The sequence below is a fragment of the Sander vitreus genome, chromosome 19, assembly GCF_031162955.1.
Source record: "Sander vitreus isolate 19-12246 chromosome 19, sanVit1, whole genome shotgun sequence".
NCBI classification, from domain to species: domain Eukaryota; kingdom Metazoa; phylum Chordata; class Actinopteri; order Perciformes; family Percidae; genus Sander; species Sander vitreus.
This window is the reverse complement of record NC_135873.1, coordinates 4,994,808-5,013,356: the sequence shown is the minus strand read 5'-3', so window position 1 is coordinate 5,013,356 and position 18,549 is coordinate 4,994,808. Positions and strand designations below refer to the sequence as shown.

Genomic DNA, 18,549 nt, shown 5'->3' with positions numbered 1-18,549 from the left:
AAACATCACAAGAACATTAAAGCTGGAACTTGTGGTCGATTGGTTGGTCAATCTGTTTCTGTCTGACCAAATCGTCATTGGTCGGACAATCGCTGGTGTTACTGGCCTTGTGTCCTGAAAAATTGATCAGCTCTGTGGTATTTGTCCCACCCCTCCTCCGTGTGAATGGACGGCTGGGTAAAAAGTGACATTGACAAGTGCAGTGTTTCACCAAAATGTGGTCGTCGCGCTGCTGCCGTTTGTAGCAAAGAATTAAAAAATATATATGCTGGCCTCAGGGAAAAAAACACTTTGGTGAACTCCTAACGTTACCAGGTAGAGAGAGATTTTTTTCCCACCGACGAATCGATGGTAGAAGAGTAGGTAGAATTTCAGTTGACCACGATTTTCTTTGGTTGAGTCCTAAAGAACATATTCCAATTATACACCCTTTGCTTATTTACATGTAGAGTTTCACACATCAGTCACACATCAGAGTTTTCGGGTCAGCAAGCTCTGCATCCTCTCAGATTTTACTGATGTATATTTACTGCCCTGTGTGATTTGTTGCATACTTGTGTGCAGTAAATCAGATTCTATGATTTAGTCTGTAACAAATTTCCCCTGAACTTCATCTGAACCTCATGTCCTTTTAATCAACCTTTATGTTGTCAGGCAGGTCAGCTCACAATACATTTGTGTTAATAAACCTTGTTCACCCTGTCCTTCCTCACACTCTCCTTTTATGGCTCCTGCTCCTCAATATCTTCTGCTGTCATATATGCTCGACTTCCTTTGCCATCAACTTCCTTCTCACTTCTCATAACGCCTCTTCTCTCCACTAGTGCAGGAAGCGACATCTGCACTAACTTGACTTTTAAAGTTAAGTTAGTTTACTGTCAACAAAGACAAACATAGACAAATATATTAGCTACCGACAAAATCATCTCATCATGTAGATTTCTTTACATGATTTATTCACATTTCACCATCCACTTCTTTTAAAAAAAAAATACCCTGTATTCCTTCCTTTCTTTTTGATGATAAAGCTTGAATAAAATAGTTTTTTTCTCTCATCTGTGCTGTAATGCTCACCATCTCCCTCCTTTTACTTTTTCCAGAGACCTCTGCCAAGGAGGGTCTGCTGCTGTGGTGCCAGAGGAAGACTGCCCCCTACAGGAACGTCAACGTGCAGAACTTCCACATCAGGTGGGTCTACAACGCCGTACTGTGGCATTAACGGGGAACTGCAACCATCTCTGTTGTTTTTCTTATTTAATGTTTTACCATGAATTTTACTCTTTGTGTTGTAACACCCTCCTCCCTACCTTTAACACCCTTCCTTATCCTGTTTTGTTACCTATTACCTTTCCAACCCTCTTTTGTCTCTGAAACTTCCTTTACTCTTTTCCCACTTTTCATTCATGTGGTCCTCCTCCTCCTCTCGTGCCTCAGTTGGAAGGACGGCCTGGCTCTGTGCGCCCTCATCCACAGACACAGACCTGACCTCATCGACTACTCTAAACTGAGAAAGGTGCCCTGTCCTTCATTTCTTCTTATGCTTTCTTTATCTTCTGATTTGCTTTATTTTCTCCCTTCGTACTGAATTGAGATGACTTACACTCAGTCGTCTTCAATCTGCTCATTGATCTTTTATTTCAGTACTTAGTTTATTTTCATTTCAAAAGACATTCTGTGAAAATGCTCTGCACTATGAAGAGTTTGTCTGCAAGATATGCAGTCTAATATGTGATAACCCAGTGTAAACATAGTGTTACAAGTGTGTTCAAGTCTTTTGTAGATTTTACAAAAGATTTGGTATCCTACATGTCCAAATTCACAGCCTCATACATAAGCCAGTGGCTCATATTTGGAATACTAATAAGTCATATACCCGTGTATTGTTGGACCAGTGTGAGATTTTAAAAGAAGATGTCAATACCAGTGTGTTTGGATTATAGCTGTCTGATATTTTGTACTGAAAATGTGAATGCAATTTAACCATTTACAAAAAATAGACAAAAAAGTAGTTTATGTTTCCTTCATAGTTGTGTTCCTTTTTACTGTGGTCAATTAGTAAAGCGTACACATCCTCCCTCCAAAATGTTTTGACAGGTTTTTAAAACAACAGAAGGAAGACTACTGAAAACTCACTGATTCAAACATTGCTTATAAAAAAGTTTCCTTCCTCTCAGTGGGGATCATGACGCTGCCGGCTTATGATTCTTGTCTAATTGGTAGTGCAGTGCCATCCTACGTGTGTGTGTGTCTGACATTTAATTGTGTCTGCCTGTAGGATGACCCTATTGGTAACCTGAACACTGCTTTCGAGGTGGCTGAGAAGTTCCTGGACATCCCCAAGATGCTTGACGCTGAAGGTGAGGCTGAGAAACTGTAAAAACTAAATCCTGAAACAACAATCAGAATGACAAACCTCTACACAAACTTGTCTATTAGTGCTGTGACACTGATAACCTCCACTGCAGCAAAGTACAGCACGTTTGCAGATGGTACAAGGACGAGAGGTCATTCTTACTTAAAATTCATCCATCAGCATAAAAAGAATGCATAAATCATTTTAAAAGCATCTTTTGAAGTGCTGATTGTTCTGACCTCAGAATACGATTTTCTGTTGGCACAATGGCTAACATGGCTCATGCATACAGTTACAACAGTTAATGTTAGTCATAATGTTCTTTAATTTATTCAAGCAATCATTTTGTGTGTCACTTTATTTTTCAATAAGGAAAATCACATTTAAAGTAAAAAAAAAGGATATGTATTCTAAATATGTTTAGTTTTAAACCTAAAAATTACAAAATATTACGGTGACACAATAAATAATAGTATAATAATTTGACTTTGTGTGCTTTTTCCTCACTAGGGATGGCTGTTCAAAAGCTGTTTATAATAGTTGAATATGATTATTTTTTCCACCCTCAGATATTGTGAACACACCTAAACCTGATGAGAAGGCCATCATGACCTACGTGTCCTGCTTCTACCACGCCTTCGCTGGTGCTGAGCAGGTCCGATTATATTTATTTATGTGGTAGTAATATATATTCTATAGTTTAATATTTTGAAAGGCCCTTTAGATCCAGTTGCTTTGTTTATAGCAGTAGAAATGTTATCACATTTTAATTGATAAGAGCAGATGATACATAAAACACCATCAACAGGATGTAACAGCAATCCTAATTAATACATGTGAGAGATATACTTATCTAGGTTGTTATGAAATGTGTATGGAAATGAATATTAATTGTTGGTACTCTCATCCTCCCTCAGGCTGAGACAGCTGCCAACCGTATCTGCAAGGTGCTGGCCGTAAACCAGGAGAATGAGAAACTGATGGAGGAGTACGAGAAGCTGGCCAGTGAGGTGAGAAACCACTTCAACCAATTACTCCCACTCTCTGTCCTGCACATCCTCCTCTGACATAACACTTTCATGTTCCACCAGTTGTTTCTGACCCTTGTCATTTACATTATACAGATATGCAGATAATGTAGACACTGTGTGCACAGATCATATGTGTGTGCGCACACACACATACATACACACATACATACATATATATGTAGGAGGGATTAAGAGAAGGTCAAATACTCTATTTTTTGAGTATTGGTTAAAAAACGGAGAGACAATGGCTAAGATTTTTCCAATCTAAAATCCAAAGTAAACCACATCTACAACACAACTAACATAGTGCTCATACTATGAAATGAGCCACCTGACACATGAATAGGGTTGGGTATCGTTTGGGTTTTTTCCGATGCCGGTGCCTAAACGGTGCCTGAACCGAAATATATATAATATATTTATAATGTATATAATATAAACTATAAAAAAAGGAGTACAAAATGACAGTTGGCAACATTAATAAATGGCTTGTTTATTGCTAAGGCCATATGGTCAAAATTAAATGATTGATTAATAATGTAATAACAATAACTTAGAATGACTTATTTCACCAGTAAATTGCTGGTAAACGGCAAAAACAAGCGCCAGATGGGAAAATGGTATTTTACAATAACTTTGAATGCACCACAAGGCTGGCGAGTTTCAAGTAAACACACCGTCTGTGTTGTTTTTCCGACAACAGCAGCTGCAGTCTGTTACGTCCCAGTGTTGGAATCCTCTACAGGGAAATACAGTCACACTTTACACCGCTTAACGTAAGCTGTCAGCATTTTAACCATTGTGTAAGTCCAGCTACTAGCTAACGGTAACGTAGCGTCCCGTGCAGCGATGCTTCTGAAAAACAAAAGCCAGGCACCGAAATTTTCGTTCTTATTCAGTCTTGATACTACCGTTTACGTCGGAACTGGTGCCCCATTGGCACCGCGTTTCTGTACCCAACCCTACACATGAATTAACCCACCTCCAGACATTTTGTACTAAAGACATACACATGCAGTATTCTTCCTAGTATTAAGACAAAGTGATACAATCAGTAGGGTGTAGGAAATTTTTTAATATACGGGATATATAACTTATTATAAATAGTACAGACGAGAGTAAACCAAACACTTATATAACACACTTATAGAATAATCTTAACATTTCTCTTCCTTCTGTAGCTGCTGGAGTGGATCCGCCGTACCATCCCCTGGCTGGAGAACCGCGTTGCGGAGCAGACCATGCGCGCCATGCAGCAGAAGCTGGAGGATTTCCGTGACTACCGCCGCATCCACAAGCCGCCCCGTGTGCAGGAAAAATGCCAGCTGGAGATCAACTTCAACACCCTGCAGACCAAGCTGAGGCTTAGCAACAGGCCCGCCTTCATGCCGTCTGAGGGCAAGATGGTTTCGGTGAGCAGGACAGATTTTTAGCTTAGTATATTTCAGATTTTCAGGCTTTGATATCAGTAGGATTACTACTTCCTGGGTTTTTTCCATCCCCTAAAGCTGGTAAATCCTTTAAAACCCCCTGCTTTGTGATCCAACAAAAACACGATTGTTCTCTTAACTACAGATACAAAGTCCTCACCCAACAACAGCAATTTAAAATAAAAAAAAGGTGAAAAAGGATGGGAGAAAATGAACAAAGAAAGGAGAACTTGAAGAGCACGAAGATAGCTCACATTTAAGTCAGCTGAAATGCAAATAGAAGCTGCACTTCATTTGCAAATAATAAAGTACTCATTTCTAATATCTCTGACATTTACATAGGGGTGTTTTTCAGGGCATGCATTTCTTTATTCACATTCTGAGCACACAGTTTCCTTAAACTTAAAGTGTCAATAGAAGAAAATCATAGAGTGATGATAACACTTCTCTCTCCTCCAGGATATTGCCAATGCCTGGAAGGGTCTGGAGGGGGTGGAGAAGGGCTATGAGGAGTGGCTGCTGACCGAGATCCGCCGCCTGGAGAGACTCGATCACCTGGCTGAGAAGTTCAAGCAGAAGTGCTCTATGCATGAGTCCTGGACTGGAGGTAGGGATGTCAGAAACACTTCTGATGTCATTAAAAAAGTCATAGGATAGTATGTCATAAAAAAAGTGAGATGGAAAAGATATTTTGTGTTCTATGTGCACTTTTCCTGTGTGGCCCTCAATCATATGCTGGCTGTAACAACTACATAATTTATTGGCATAATAACAATGCTACAGTGAGTCAAAGAAAACTGCTAACTGCAGTGGAGTGAAGACAAAAGATCAGAGGATGAACTAAAGTGAGAGCTGTATGAACGAAAAGCTTGTAGTCTGTGAAGATCAGGTAGTAATATTCAGATCATTTAACTGTGTTTCAGGTAAGGAGGAACTGCTGTCCCAGAAGGACTACGAGTCGGCCTCTTTGATGGAGATCAGAGCCCTGATGAGGAAGCATGAGGCGTTCGAGAGCGACCTCGCTGCTCACCAGGACAGAGTGGAGCAGATCGCTGCCATCGCCCAGGAGCTGAAGTAAGAAGCCAAGACAGAGAGAGAGGGAGGCTGGGAAGAAAGGGTGAAACAGAATAAATGTGCTGGGAAAATTGGAAGGACATTTTTGTTGATGAAGTTCAGTTTTTTTAGGGTTTAATTTAGGTGAAATAGAGGTGTGCTGGGGGGGCTTTCTAATTTTAAGGACATGGAGAGAAACTGAAAGAAGCAGTGATAAAGAGATGATGGGGAGGGAATGAGGAATAAGAGGAGTGATGATGTTGGATTGAGGGCAGGAAACTGTAGCAGGGAGAGGAGAAGGTGAGCGACTGAAGTGTTTCAGGACTCTTAATAGTCGTGATGGGAGAGATATGTTGAGAACAGAGAAGGATGTGACTACAGGGAAGAACAAAAGTGGGAATGAGGGGGAAAATCATGTTAATGAGATATAAAGATAAAAAGATGAAAGGATAGTTCATAGAAGAGCAGAAACCTGTGATCTCTCTATTTCCTTATTCCTCTCCACTCCTCTGGGCTTTTTCCCCAGATAGTTTTGATATGATCTCTTTGATGCTATATACAGTGTTCAGCACCATAATGCTGAATATGATATGCGTGCCACACATAATTTCCTCATTCATTACTTTAGATATTATTAAATTCCAAGTTCTCAGATGACCCCTCATATGCAGAATAGGAGACATTAGTATGCTTCCAGATATTTGGGGGAAAATGTGTTTATAACTGTGGGGAATAGTTTTTCAGAGGGCCTTTAAAGGTGGCAGGTGTTTTGCATCTTTGTAAAATGTGAAGGTATTTTACTTTACTTATTTTACTACTTCTACATCTTTTTAAATCTGTCCTGATGTTTTTAAAGTTATCTCACAGCAGTTCAAAGTTTGGAGAATAAAAGTGCTGAGGTCACCTTATATTTATGACATTTTTTTCATATTTACAATGAGGTAGCGAGTAAAGTTATTCATGCTGATGGATTAAATCAAAGTGGTACATACAATTTCAACACATTTTGCAAAGGAACTGAACTATTATACATTAGATGAAATTAACAGATTTGTCAGTCTATGTGACATTTAATTTTTTCTGGTTATAGATGATTAATGCTGCTGTGTTTCACTCTGTCCTCTCCACCAGTGAGCTGGACTACCATGATGCAGCTACAGTCAACGCCCGCTGCCAGGGCATCTGTGACCAGTGGGACAACCTGGGCACCCTCACCCAGAAGAGGAGGGACTCACTGGAGGTACACCCTGAAACACTAACAAAACGAAAAACATTATGGTAGTCAGTGGGTTCTTAACCCTTGTGTTGTCCTCCCGTCAACCTTGAAAAAAACTGTTTTTTTGTTTTGCTTTTTCCCAACGTTTTAAATTGTTACATTTTTCTTCTACACATTTTCAGCGCTTATTTCTACGTAAAAAATTGAAAATGGGTCAATGTGACCCGAAGTCACATTGACCCATGAGGAGTTTCATCTCCTCATTTTCATAACAAGTCAGTGCTTCTGTCCACACCTTACGTTTTGTAACATGAGTCTTAACTTTGTGTGTGTCTGTAGCGTGTGGAGAAGCTGTGGGAGACCATTGACCAGCTGTACCTGGAGTTTGCCAAGAGGGCGGCGCCCTTCAACAACTGGATGGACGGAGCCATGGAGGACCTGCAGGACATGTTCATTGTCCACAGCATTGAGGAGATCCAGGTACAGCCACTGTATATTTTGTTATATTGTCTCCGTATATGTGAGCGTTTGTCATCACGAAACACAGAAAATGTTATCCCGCCATTTACCTTTTTCACGCTTGTTTATGTTGGATTATTTTGCTCTAAGAGTTCCACATACAGTCATTCTGTTAGTGAAGTACACTTATATACATCATAAAATCCATAGAAAAGTGTCACATTTTTCTCAGATTAATAGTTTACTTGAAAGCAACAAAATATAGATTAAGGAAATGCATTTATCTACTTAAACCTAAATGTCTGCACTAACAGGAAGCTCTAAGAGTCAGTAAAAGGAGAGAATAACAGGATTATATGTATCAGTATTTCCCCCAGGCAGATACTGTACTATTTGCTGTGCCAAACCCCCAAGAGTCGAGTCTTAGGCAAAACTAGAAAATGCATTTCCTTGTGAATGCTGAAAAAAGCTAAATTGCCAAAGCTAAACTGGATTGCTGGCATAATTGCATAAGAAGAAGGTGAATAGGTTGGAAAAGTGGGAATGGTTTTAATTAGTATACATTTTATTGGAATGTTGAATAATAACAATAATGTATTAAACAAATACTGGAATATTTTAAGGTCATTTTGAAAAGAAAAGTCATAGTATAGTATGTCGAAAAACTTATAGTATACTATGTCGAAAAAAAGTCATAGTATAGAATGTTGAAAAAAGTCATAAAAAAGTAATTGTGTAGCATGTTGAAATAAGTGATAAAAAGTCATAGCATAGTATGTTGAAAAAAGTCATACTGGGAATCGAACCTGGATCAGAGTCTGCAGTTCCTACTTGCTAATGCTAGTTAGAACAGTGCTAACCACTGAGCTACTGTGCCAACAAATAAAGCATGTTGAAAACAATCATAGCATAGTCACGCAATACACTTACATTATAAACACAGAAAAAGCCTGAAAGAAGCACTAGACTTAAACAGTGATAACACAAAAACTGTAAAGATATCGAAAAGCTGGTTCATCTCTGAAGGTTTTGTGAATGGTCTAAAGTTTGAATGACGTCTGTAGGTGAAGGAGTAGCATTTAGAAGTGGAAGAAGCCTGAAGAGGATTTAAAGATTGTTCCATTTACTTTCAATGTAAAAAGAAAAAAGCTTAATATTTTAAAAAGTATAAATGGTGGAGAAAAGTTGAATACAAGCACAAATGTTATCAAAGAGCTGATCATTTTGATATTCAAATGTTTTTTGTAGCTGAAAATAGTAGTAGAAGTAGTAACTCCTGACATGGGAAGTCATTCAGATGTACGTTAATGAACCTGTTTTGGCAGACTTGTCTGTCCCTCCATTCAAAGGAAAGAAATATTATATTTTGTGTGAGTTTTGGGCCACCCAAAATAAATTCTATAAATGGGGAAAAAAAATTTGAGACCTTCATTTACAAGTCAACTGAAACATTGATCTAATCTTCCTTTAGAGTCTGATAACCGCTCACGACCAGTTCAAGGCCACTCTGCCCGAGGCCGACAAGGAGCGCATGGCCACTATGGGCATTCACAACGAGATCCTGAAGATCGCCCAGACCTACGGCATCAAGCTTTCCGGAATCAACCCTTACACCAACCTCTCCCCCCAGGACATCAGCACTAAGTGGGACACTGTGAGTAAAATCAAACACAACCAAGAATCACCATGTGGGATTGGAGGAGCATTAGAAATAATGAAAATGTATCATTATTATAGCTAATTGTATTTCTGGTTTGTGTAAGTTGACGTTATATTAACAGGAAATGTCAACCTAACTAACACTCGTGCGCTGCATTTGGTTATCTGGCTAATAATACGTACAGTGCATACATAGTGACAGGTCAGGAATAGTACAGTACATTTAGGTTAGAGCGACACTGAATACTGCAGGCTCTGTGTAAATCAAAAATAACTGCAGAACACAATCTGTCAGTGCAGTCGCAGTGTGACACACATCTGACCATCTGTCCTGAAAAAATAGATTTTGTTCCTGTGGGAATTATGAAATAACTAGTTGATTAATCACTAAACAAGCTGGACTGGAGCAGCTGTTGACTGTAAATTGTGGCCAAAAATATCTAGAGCTGTGAATAGGTTTGAATCTGTATGTAAAGATGCAGCAGGAAAGCAAGCAGTACTATGCTGTTTAAAATGAAATAAAATGGCTCATCTTTTGGTACCTTGGTTACATGTTTTAAGCATGAAAGAGCTGTCATTCACATCTAAATATATTGGTCACATTTCTCTTGCTGTTCAGAAGTAGCTCTTGTGACTGTGCATTTAATTTATCCACCTGCAGGTGAAGCACCTTGTTCCCCTCAGAGACCAAATGCTCCAGGAGGAGGTGGCCAGACAGCAGGCCAATGAGAGACTGAGGCGCCAGTTTGCTGCCCAGGCCAACATCATCGGACCCTGGATTCAAACCAAGATGGAGGTACAGTGTTACTGAAACACTACAGACTGTCAGAGGTAGAAAAGGAAACTGCAGTTCAACTGGCGTAAGGTGTAAATAATTTCTATAGTTGCCAATAAATGTACAATTATTTAGATGTGATTTACTTTGTAGATATCAGTCATGATTGCTACTTTAAAAATTCAGAAATGAATAGCAGTACACCAACAAGAGCAAGGGGACTGCATGTACATATACATTAATGTGCTGCTAACAAATATTCACAGCCTCCGTCTCAGGACTTGTCATTCAAATGTTATTCCTCTCCCTGTTTACACCTGCAGGAAATCGGCCATGTGTCTGTGGACATCGCCGGCTCCCTGGAGGAACAGATGAACAGCCTGAAGCAGTACGAGCACAACATCATCAACTACAAATCCAACATGGACAAGCTGGAGGGAGACCACCAGCTCAGCCAGGAGTCCCTCATCTTCGACAACAAGCACACCAACTACACCATGGAGGTACAGTGGACGTAACCGCAGCCATGAACATAGGCTCACCTCCCACATCTTTGTTTCTCTGCTTAAAAGTGTGCTTTCTCTACTCTATTCTTCCACCGCTGCAGCATGTGCGTGTGGGCTGGGAGCAGCTGCTCACCACCATCGCCAGAACCATCAACGAGGTGGAGAACCAGATCCTGACCCGCGACGCCAAGGGCATCAGCCAGGAACAGCTCAACGAGTTCAGAGCCTCCTTCAACCACTTCGACAGGGTGAGGCGCTCACGACATCCAAAAGGAATTTCTAACTGTGTGGCCTGGATCTCGGTGTAAATAGGGCTTATTCAGTAATGAGATACAGAAGCATGCATAATAAACAACACAAACTACAGGGTAGATCTTATATTTGTAATTTATAGTTTTTTTTAAACATTGTCTGTTTGAAATATATTACATAGTTTGACCTAAAAGTTTCAATATTAAAAAAAAAAACATTCAAGATCACAAGATGTCAGTTAAAGCTACAGTTGGTAACTTAAAAATAAAAAAATCTATATATATTTGCTCCAACTGTCACTATATCCTGACAGTAACTGTGAAAGAAATTGCATTCCTCTTTCTGGTGCTCCTAATGATAAAAGGAAAACAACCAATCAGAGCCAAGGAGTCTCTAACGCAGTGCCAATGACTGCAAGTTTGACCGCAGCTCACGAGCAAACAGAATAAAGATTGTTACTGCGTTGCCTGTTTCTCACCTCAAATGTTTCCAGAAACATATTTTAGTGTACCGTTTAGCTGTATAACTAAGTTTGCTCCTGCCGTCAAGTGCTTGGTTTTGGCTCGACTTTTTTCAACATGGCGGCTCGGTCATTTTACAGCTAAACGGTACACTAAAATATGTTTCTGAAAACATTTGAGGCGAGAAATAGGCAATGCAGTAACATAATCTTGATTCATGTTTAATCAGCACAGTTCACAAGCTCTAATTGACTGTGTACTAGAGGACTTATTGGCTCTGATTGGTTGTTTTCGTACGGGCGCGGTGGAACCTTGCAAATGCCATTAGGAGCACAAGGGGGAGGCAGAGGAACATCTTCACAGACAATCTGCCAGGATATAGTGACAGCAAATATGACAAACATTTTTTATAAAAGTTACCTACTGAACCTTTAATGCTCGATATTCAAGCACGGGCGTTATTACTATGATTGTAGGAGCTTCATCAGGGATTTCATCATTTTGTATCTAAACTGTTTGTTTCAATAATTATAAACAATTGTTTTTCCTTTTGCAGAAGAGAAACGGCATGATGGACCCAGACGACTTCCGTGCCTGCCTCATCTCCATGGGCTACGATCTGGTTAGAGCAACAATACATTTTTCAGGACAAATTACTCAAAAAAATTGATTTTGTTTAAGAAATTCAAAAATCTGTGTTCTCTACCTGTGTACAAATATTGGATTAAATGTAAAAGTAGCAAGAGATCAGAATTTTACGTATATCCTGTACTGACTGATGCAATCCTTTTCTCTGTGACAGGGTGAGGTGGAGTTTGCTCGCATCATGACCCTGGTGGACCCCAACAACACGGGCGTGGTGACCTTCCAGGCCTTCATCGACTTCATGACCCGCGAGACCGCCGAGACCGACACTGCAGAACAGGTCATGGCCTCCTTCAAGATTCTGGCTTCAGACAAGGTAGGCAGACAAATACAGCATACTGTTAGTTTTACACCAAAAATATAGACAACATTTACCACTAACATGAACAGTGGTTACAGATTGACACATGCTCAAAGGTTTATTACAACTTCTGTCTTATGGGCATTATTTTCATCTGTTAAAATATTTTGTAATGTAATCGCTAACATCTGGGAACAGCGTGACGTTGCTACAGCTAAGTCCAACTGGGCAATCTGACAGGTTTTAATAAACAAGCCGGGTTACAGTCAACTTTCTGCAGTAACCTGATTTCTTAAACATCATGTAAATGAGAAAGCGGTTTTCTGTAATTGGGGGATTAGAGAAACCTGGTTTCTAATGGTCTTCTTTACATGTAAAAGACATCAAACAGGGAAAGTACCGCAGAGAGGCTAAATAAGAGGAGCCTGTCACGAATGAAAGAATCTTTTCTTCACTAAACTTTATTTGTGTAAACCATCCCTACGTTTGTTAGAAGCTCTGTTTTGAAATGGAAAGCCTGGGACAGCAAATTAGCTGTGCAGCATAGGTTACCATGGTGATGTACCCTAGTTAAGCCCAAAGCTAGCTGGCTAACCCACTAATCTTGCTTTGTGGTAAACATCCTGATTGTCACTGTTCCCAGATCTCAGCAATTTGTGTTACACTATTAATGATGGCCAAAACTACAAAGATAAGAGCTTCAATTCTTTAATAATAAAAATGATTTTTCAAATGCTGTTTTGGCTACAGAATGAAACTCTGTTAGCACTTCAATTTTATTTATTTGTGTGGAAATGCAGGTAGAAGTTTAGTTTCAAAATCAGCTCCCGGCAAAGTTAATTTAGTCACTGGTCTTTGTGCTATGGGACATTACAAATCTTCCTCCGCCTGCTTCCCTCTCTCCTCCAGAATTACATCACAATGGATGAGCTGCGCAGAGAGCTGCCACCTGAGCAGGCCGAGTACTGCATCAGCCGCATGACCAGGTACATCGGAGCCGATGGCCCCTCCGGCGCCCTGGACTACATCTCCTTCTCCAGCGCCCTCTACGGGGAGAGTGACTTATAAACAAAGCCGCGTCTCTTCACCTCCTCCTATTTCTCCTATGTGGAGAGAGCGATTTAAACCCCTTCCGCTGTCCTTATCATTTTTTCCTCTTTCAAATCCTAACTTTCTTCCCCTTCCTTCCGTCCCCCCCTCCATGCCCCAAAACACTGCCCAGAGAGGGTGAGATTAGAAGGCTTTGCTCAAAGTTTAGAAGCTGTTTGGACTGGCCAGCTTGTCCCTCATTTAGGTCAGTGTCTTTAAAAACAGGAATGTGCCAGGTATTGCAGTCAACTTATGTAAGCAGCATACATATATACCATACCTGCCTTTAGGGGACGTTAAACAGAAGTAGGTTATGAGGGTGAGTCGGTTAGAAAAGACTTATTTTGAGCAAAGCCTCCTGCTCTCTCCACTCTCTCAGATGACATATTTTTTGTAGAAGGGTCATTAAAGAAGAGAACGTGATAAAAAAGCTGGTCAGTTGGCTTGGTTGGTTGTGTATTTGTGCAGATGCATGCTATGTTGAAGTTTAGAAATGCTGTCTTTGTGAGTCTCTGACTCTTCCTTAATCATACACAATCATTAGGAGCCTGTTAACATTTCAGTCAGCAGAGGAAAAAGCAGGTCAGGTGCTACAATGTTACAAAGCCAGTCTGATACTGAAAATACTCACCACAGCACTGTGAAACCTGAATGTTAGCAAAGCTAAAATTTAACCTGAGGATCTTAAAGCCTTAAGCTCAGGAAAAAACAGAGGGAAAATGGAAGCACTGAATAATAAGACGCAGAGAGCAACTCAAAGCAAAGCACTGTGATTAAATATAGGGCCACGGCTGGATGGGGACTTAAGAACGAAGACAGAAAGACCGATCCCACACACCTCTCTCCAGAAAAGTATTTCAGCTAAATTTAAAATCCCATCTAATCCTGATTTCTTTCTTTACATCATGGAGGAGGGACAGACATAGAGAGGTGTTGAGCAGTGAGAGACAACAGGGCATTAGGAAAGTTGTGGACGAAATAAGGAGAATCAATACTGTATGTGGGACCATAGCAGGCCTATGTCAGTGACGAAGCAAATAGGGTTTTGGTCCCATTGACAGGTCGGCCATGATAATCAGTGCGAGTCTACTCCTCCGCATGCATAATGATATTTTAATTTCATCTGTGCTCCATTCTCCCCCCCCTCAAATCATTATGTCCATCACTGATGCTACGCAAACTCACTTTAACAGTTACATTTTAAAAACCTCAACTTGGAATAAAAAAGGAAAATTATATTACTAAACAGCAGTTGTGTTATTTTTTCTTAATACTAGACACAAGTAGGACTAATTGTGCTATGGGGTTTATTGGCTTGTTTTCTTATCACTACAAAACACCTTAATTCAAACATTGTTTGACCACAGGAAACCATGTATAATAGCAGACAGATAAATGCAGAGATAACTATATTTGGTTCACTGCTGATCGCCAAATTCAGGATTTTTTTTTTAACCTGTACAGACTGACCTTTGACCTCTGTGCCGGGCTCACATATCAGAGTCATTGTCAGGGTCCCAGCGGAGGTGGGGTGGGAAGTCTAGGCCTCTCTCCTGGGCGTAGCGTATCCAGCGCTCCTCGTCCCCCTGGTGCGTCAAATACCTGCAGCCCATCTTCTGCTCAAACTCCCTGAGGTCACACCACAGCTGGAAGTCCTGCAGAAGGATCAGGAGTGGACGTGGTGGAAATGTATCTTTCAATTTGAACCAATCAACCAGTTGGGTCACAATTTTTTTCCCCTAGTAATGACATTTTTGCCAGTGGAACAAAATGCCTTATACTGTCACATAGAAACATCTCTAAACACAGTGGTGGAACAGTTCATGCGTTTTCTTCTGTAATGACCTATTAAAATAGTTAACACAACCACAAAATTAGATAGAAAACATGTCATGGTTAGCGAAAGCATTAGATGGTATATTCTACACATTTGTCTTTATTTCTATAAACTACAAAACACAATATTCCAATTAGGATTTGAATAGACGAGGTGTTTTTCTCATCAGAGCTCAGCTCTTTACAGTCTTTATATCAGACTATAAAGGAGTGTAATATCTCTCACCTGCAGCCAGGGGTGTCCCAGAGTTTTGCCCACACTGAACCTGCGTCTGACCGAAACCTGCAGCAGGTTGTTGATGAGACTCACGGCTGGAGACAAAGGACACAGACAGGAATTACTCAAATTGTCTTAAAAGTTGTCAACTGGAGTCACCCAGTGGCCAACAGGAGAAAATATGTGTGCGATTCTGTCCAGTAGAGTACAATAAGATAATATTTAACCTTAAATACACTTAAAATTAAAGCAAGATGAATGTTTAAGGGTTAAAAAACAGAAATGTTAAAAGCAGAGATAGTGCTGAAAAAGATTCCCAGTGCTCGCCAATGTTTCCATAAATCAGAAATTGTCTTCAGTATCGGTTTACAGTGATTCATGAATGAAACTTTAAACTTACTTGAGGTAAGTACAGTGATTTATAACCGTGGACATTTAGCAATTATTTGATTTAAATTTGCATTTACATGGTAATGCTGTTGCCAGCAGGTAACCTCTTTAACTCTCCTCGGTGATGCATTCAAGGACACCCTTAACATTTGAACTGCATTCATGAGCTGTGTGGTCAGAAAGTCAAAGCCAGAAGAAAAAAATCAAACCCTGGGAAAAGAATGTGAATCGACTTATTTCTTGCATTTAATAAATGGCCATTTGATAATCGACAAAGTCTCACATTGGTGTCCTTAAAAGCAGCAAGAGGAGAAGTTTTCATAACAAAAAATAAATAATACCTACCCTCCAGTGAGATGGAGGCCCATGGTTGTCGTGGGTACATGAAGGCGGCGTTGGTGATCTGCTGCCTGATGTCCTCGTCCTCGTTGAAGGGGAACGTGCCGCTCAGGCTCACGTACATGATGACGCCCACGGACCACATGTCCAGAGAGCGGTTGTAGCCGCTGCTGCTGATCACCTCGGGCGCCAAGTAGGCCGGCGTGCCCACGACGGAGCGACGGAAAGACTTCTCGCCGATGATGCGGGCGAAGCCAAAGTCGCACAGCTTCACCTTCAACACAGAGTCGATGTAAGGTGTTATTAAAACAACTCACCTTGGTGCTTTAAAACACATAGTGTAAAACGATCATATAATCCCACCTGAGGGAAGGGGTCGGCAGAGGCCAGCAGCACGTTCTCAGGTTTAAGGTCACAGTGAGCGATATGTTTGAAGTGCAGATACCGCAGAGCCTCAAGGATCTGCGACACACACACAGAAAGGACAACATGAAAGTACGACTATGAGTCATCGTATAATATACATGATATAGGTCACGCAAAAATATTCCCATTTTAATGGATGCTGGAGTCTCCAGGCTGAGGGATGGCCTAGAAAAATCTGACTTAAATTACTTTTGTGGTCTACCAGTGTAAGTTCTATATTTGTTTTTTGACTAAAAACAAGATTTTGGGATAAAATATAAAAATCGGGGACAAAAGAGAACAAAATCTGGCTAGAACTCAGCTGTTACTGGTCCAAACTACCCAGTGATGGAGATAAAGTTTTTAGAAAAATCTACAGTTATTCACACAAACATTTATGAAAAGTCAGAAAATAAACATCAGGAGACATGTTTTTTTATTAACCATCTCATGACCCCCCAGATTTATCTTTTGACCCCTTGTGGGGTCCCGACCTCTAGGTTGGGAACCTCTGTCATAAAAGATAACATAGAATTTGCATCATTTTAAGACCTGCGGAGCATTTATTGATGGGAAAGTGATCTTACCTGCGTGACCAGGAAGCGGGTGTTGCGTTCAGGGAGTCTGCCTCTCTCACTGGACAGAATTAGCTCCAGCATGTCTCCATGGAGCTTCTCCATAACGACAAAGACGTACTCCACTGTCTCAAACATCCGCTCCAACAGAACCACACCGAGATGGGACAGATTCTAGGCAACGCACAAAGTAGATGTTACAGAAAATAATCGTAGAATGAGTACAGAGCTAAAACATGCAGATAATGCGTGCATCAGTACCTGCAAGATGGCCACTTCGTTCCTCAGCTGTCTCTCTTGTTTGGTGGGGAAGCGTGTCTTGTCGATGACTTTAATGGCGACTGGCCGACCCGACTTCCTGTGAGTACCTGAGGAATGAGAAATAAGTCACCTCTATTATTATTAGTTTTAAACTAGTTTAGTTCTGTGTTCATTCAGTTTTAGTCAGTCAGAATTGTAAGTTTACAGATGGTTGGTAAGAATTTGAAGCTCCCTAATTTCATATTAATTTCCTGGAAAGTTTTCTTAAAAAGAACACTGTTATTAGCGTTATTAGAGACAGTGTTCAATTAGCACACTTCTAATGGATTCACATTCAAATTACTTGCCTCCTTTGGGTCAGAACCCAAGTCCAAAAATGTCAAGTTTGTCTAAAGAAAAGTAAACAATAATGAATTCTGAACATATATGATGAATGAAGATACAACATTAACAATGGATTATTGTTTTCAGGGTTTAAAATGTGGATTTCAAGGTAATTCTTCTAGAAATAAACTGCTGACAAACATTCTGATAGAAATGACTAAACTTTTCCAGTTTTCCTTTATTTTTCCATTTGCACAAAATTGAGAAAAGAATATTCCTTTCCTAAGAATTATTTTCATTACATACATAATGTATACATTATGTTATAATACATAATAATACATTACATACTTTTCATCTTTGCCTCAGCTGCAAACCTCCCAGGAAGACAGCTCACCTTTGTACACCACTCCAAACTGTCCTGAACCTAGCACCTCGTCTGTGAAGATCTGATACACCGAGCTGATGTCCTGGAAAACACACACACACACACACACACACACACACACACACACACACACACACACACACACACACACACGTATGAAGAAGTTGTTCACTGCGATGACTTACTCATTCAGCAGTATGGAGTTGATCCTTACCACGCTGTCTCTGCGTAAATCCTTATCTGTAATCAGAACAGAAACAAGATCATTTTAACTGCGACTTATTAGAAATCATATTAATAGGCAAATCTAAATTGTTTGGGTTCATGTTCCATCGCCCACATTAAGTTCTGTGCAATAAATGATTAATGGAAAAGTAGCTCATCACGTTTAAAAAGCTGCATTTTCTCATTTCTATCCAATAATAATCCAGAGGGGTTGTTTCTGGCTCACCCTGGTTCTCCTCGTCGTGTCCTCCGCCGCTCTGCATGGGCATCAGAGCCTGGCGGATGGCGCTCTCCCAGTGCGGCCCGTCCTCGCCGGCCACCACGCAGTACACCAGCGAGGCCGTGACCACCTCCAAGGA

At 40.4% G+C, this 18,549-nt stretch overlaps 2 protein-coding genes across 11 annotated transcripts in view; one reads left to right on the top strand and one right to left on the bottom strand.

Moving 5' to 3' along the window:
- actn3b (actinin alpha 3b) overlaps positions 1-13,620 on the top strand; it is a 37,195-nt gene extending 23,575 nt beyond the window's left edge. Inside the window, exons 5-21 of one of the 8 annotated variants that reach the window (XM_078276062.1) lie at positions 1,101-1,188; positions 1,435-1,513; positions 2,276-2,357; positions 2,923-3,008; positions 3,271-3,363; positions 4,566-4,796; positions 5,274-5,421; positions 5,738-5,888; positions 6,999-7,107; positions 7,423-7,563; positions 9,014-9,196; positions 9,863-9,997; positions 10,300-10,479; positions 10,584-10,730; positions 11,752-11,817; positions 11,998-12,156; positions 13,051-13,620. In XM_078276062.1, coding sequence (XP_078132188.1) covers positions 1,101-1,188; positions 1,435-1,513; positions 2,276-2,357; positions 2,923-3,008; positions 3,271-3,363; positions 4,566-4,796; positions 5,274-5,421; positions 5,738-5,888; positions 6,999-7,107; positions 7,423-7,563; positions 9,014-9,196; positions 9,863-9,997; positions 10,300-10,479; positions 10,584-10,730; positions 11,752-11,817; positions 11,998-12,156; positions 13,051-13,209 — 2,237 coding nt within the window. In that variant the 3' untranslated portion in view covers positions 13,210-13,620. Of the gene's footprint in view, positions 1-1,100; positions 1,189-1,434; positions 1,514-2,275; positions 2,358-2,922; positions 3,009-3,270; positions 3,364-4,565; positions 4,797-5,273; positions 5,430-5,707; positions 5,889-6,998; positions 7,108-7,422; positions 7,564-9,013; positions 9,197-9,862; positions 9,998-10,299; positions 10,480-10,583; positions 10,770-11,751; positions 11,828-11,992; positions 12,157-13,050 lie in introns of all 8 variants that reach the window. The other 7 variants (XM_078276061.1, XM_078276057.1, XM_078276058.1 and 4 more) reach the window with 7 other exon arrangements.
- Positions 10,858-18,549, bottom strand: part of prkd4 (protein kinase D4) — a 17,421-nt gene continuing 9,729 nt past the window's right edge. For 2 of the 3 annotated variants that reach the window (XM_078276054.1, XM_078276056.1), the window contains exons 11-20: positions 18,417-18,549; positions 18,180-18,205; positions 17,975-18,047; positions 17,254-17,360; positions 17,005-17,166; positions 16,376-16,474; positions 16,019-16,286; positions 15,293-15,378; positions 14,701-14,885; positions 10,858-12,145 (exon numbers count right to left, since the gene is read on the bottom strand). The exon at positions 18,417-18,549 is cut by the window's right edge and continues 81 nt beyond it. In XM_078276054.1, the coding sequence (XP_078132180.1) occupies positions 14,721-14,885; positions 15,293-15,378; positions 16,019-16,286; positions 16,376-16,474; positions 17,005-17,166; positions 17,254-17,360; positions 17,975-18,047; positions 18,180-18,205; positions 18,417-18,549 (1,119 nt within the window). In that variant the 3' untranslated portion in view covers positions 10,858-12,145; positions 14,701-14,720. The remainder of the gene's footprint in view (positions 12,146-14,700; positions 14,886-15,292; positions 15,379-16,018; positions 16,287-16,375; positions 16,475-17,004; positions 17,167-17,253; positions 17,361-17,974; positions 18,048-18,179; positions 18,206-18,416) is intronic. The other variant, XM_078276055.1, reaches the window with a different exon arrangement.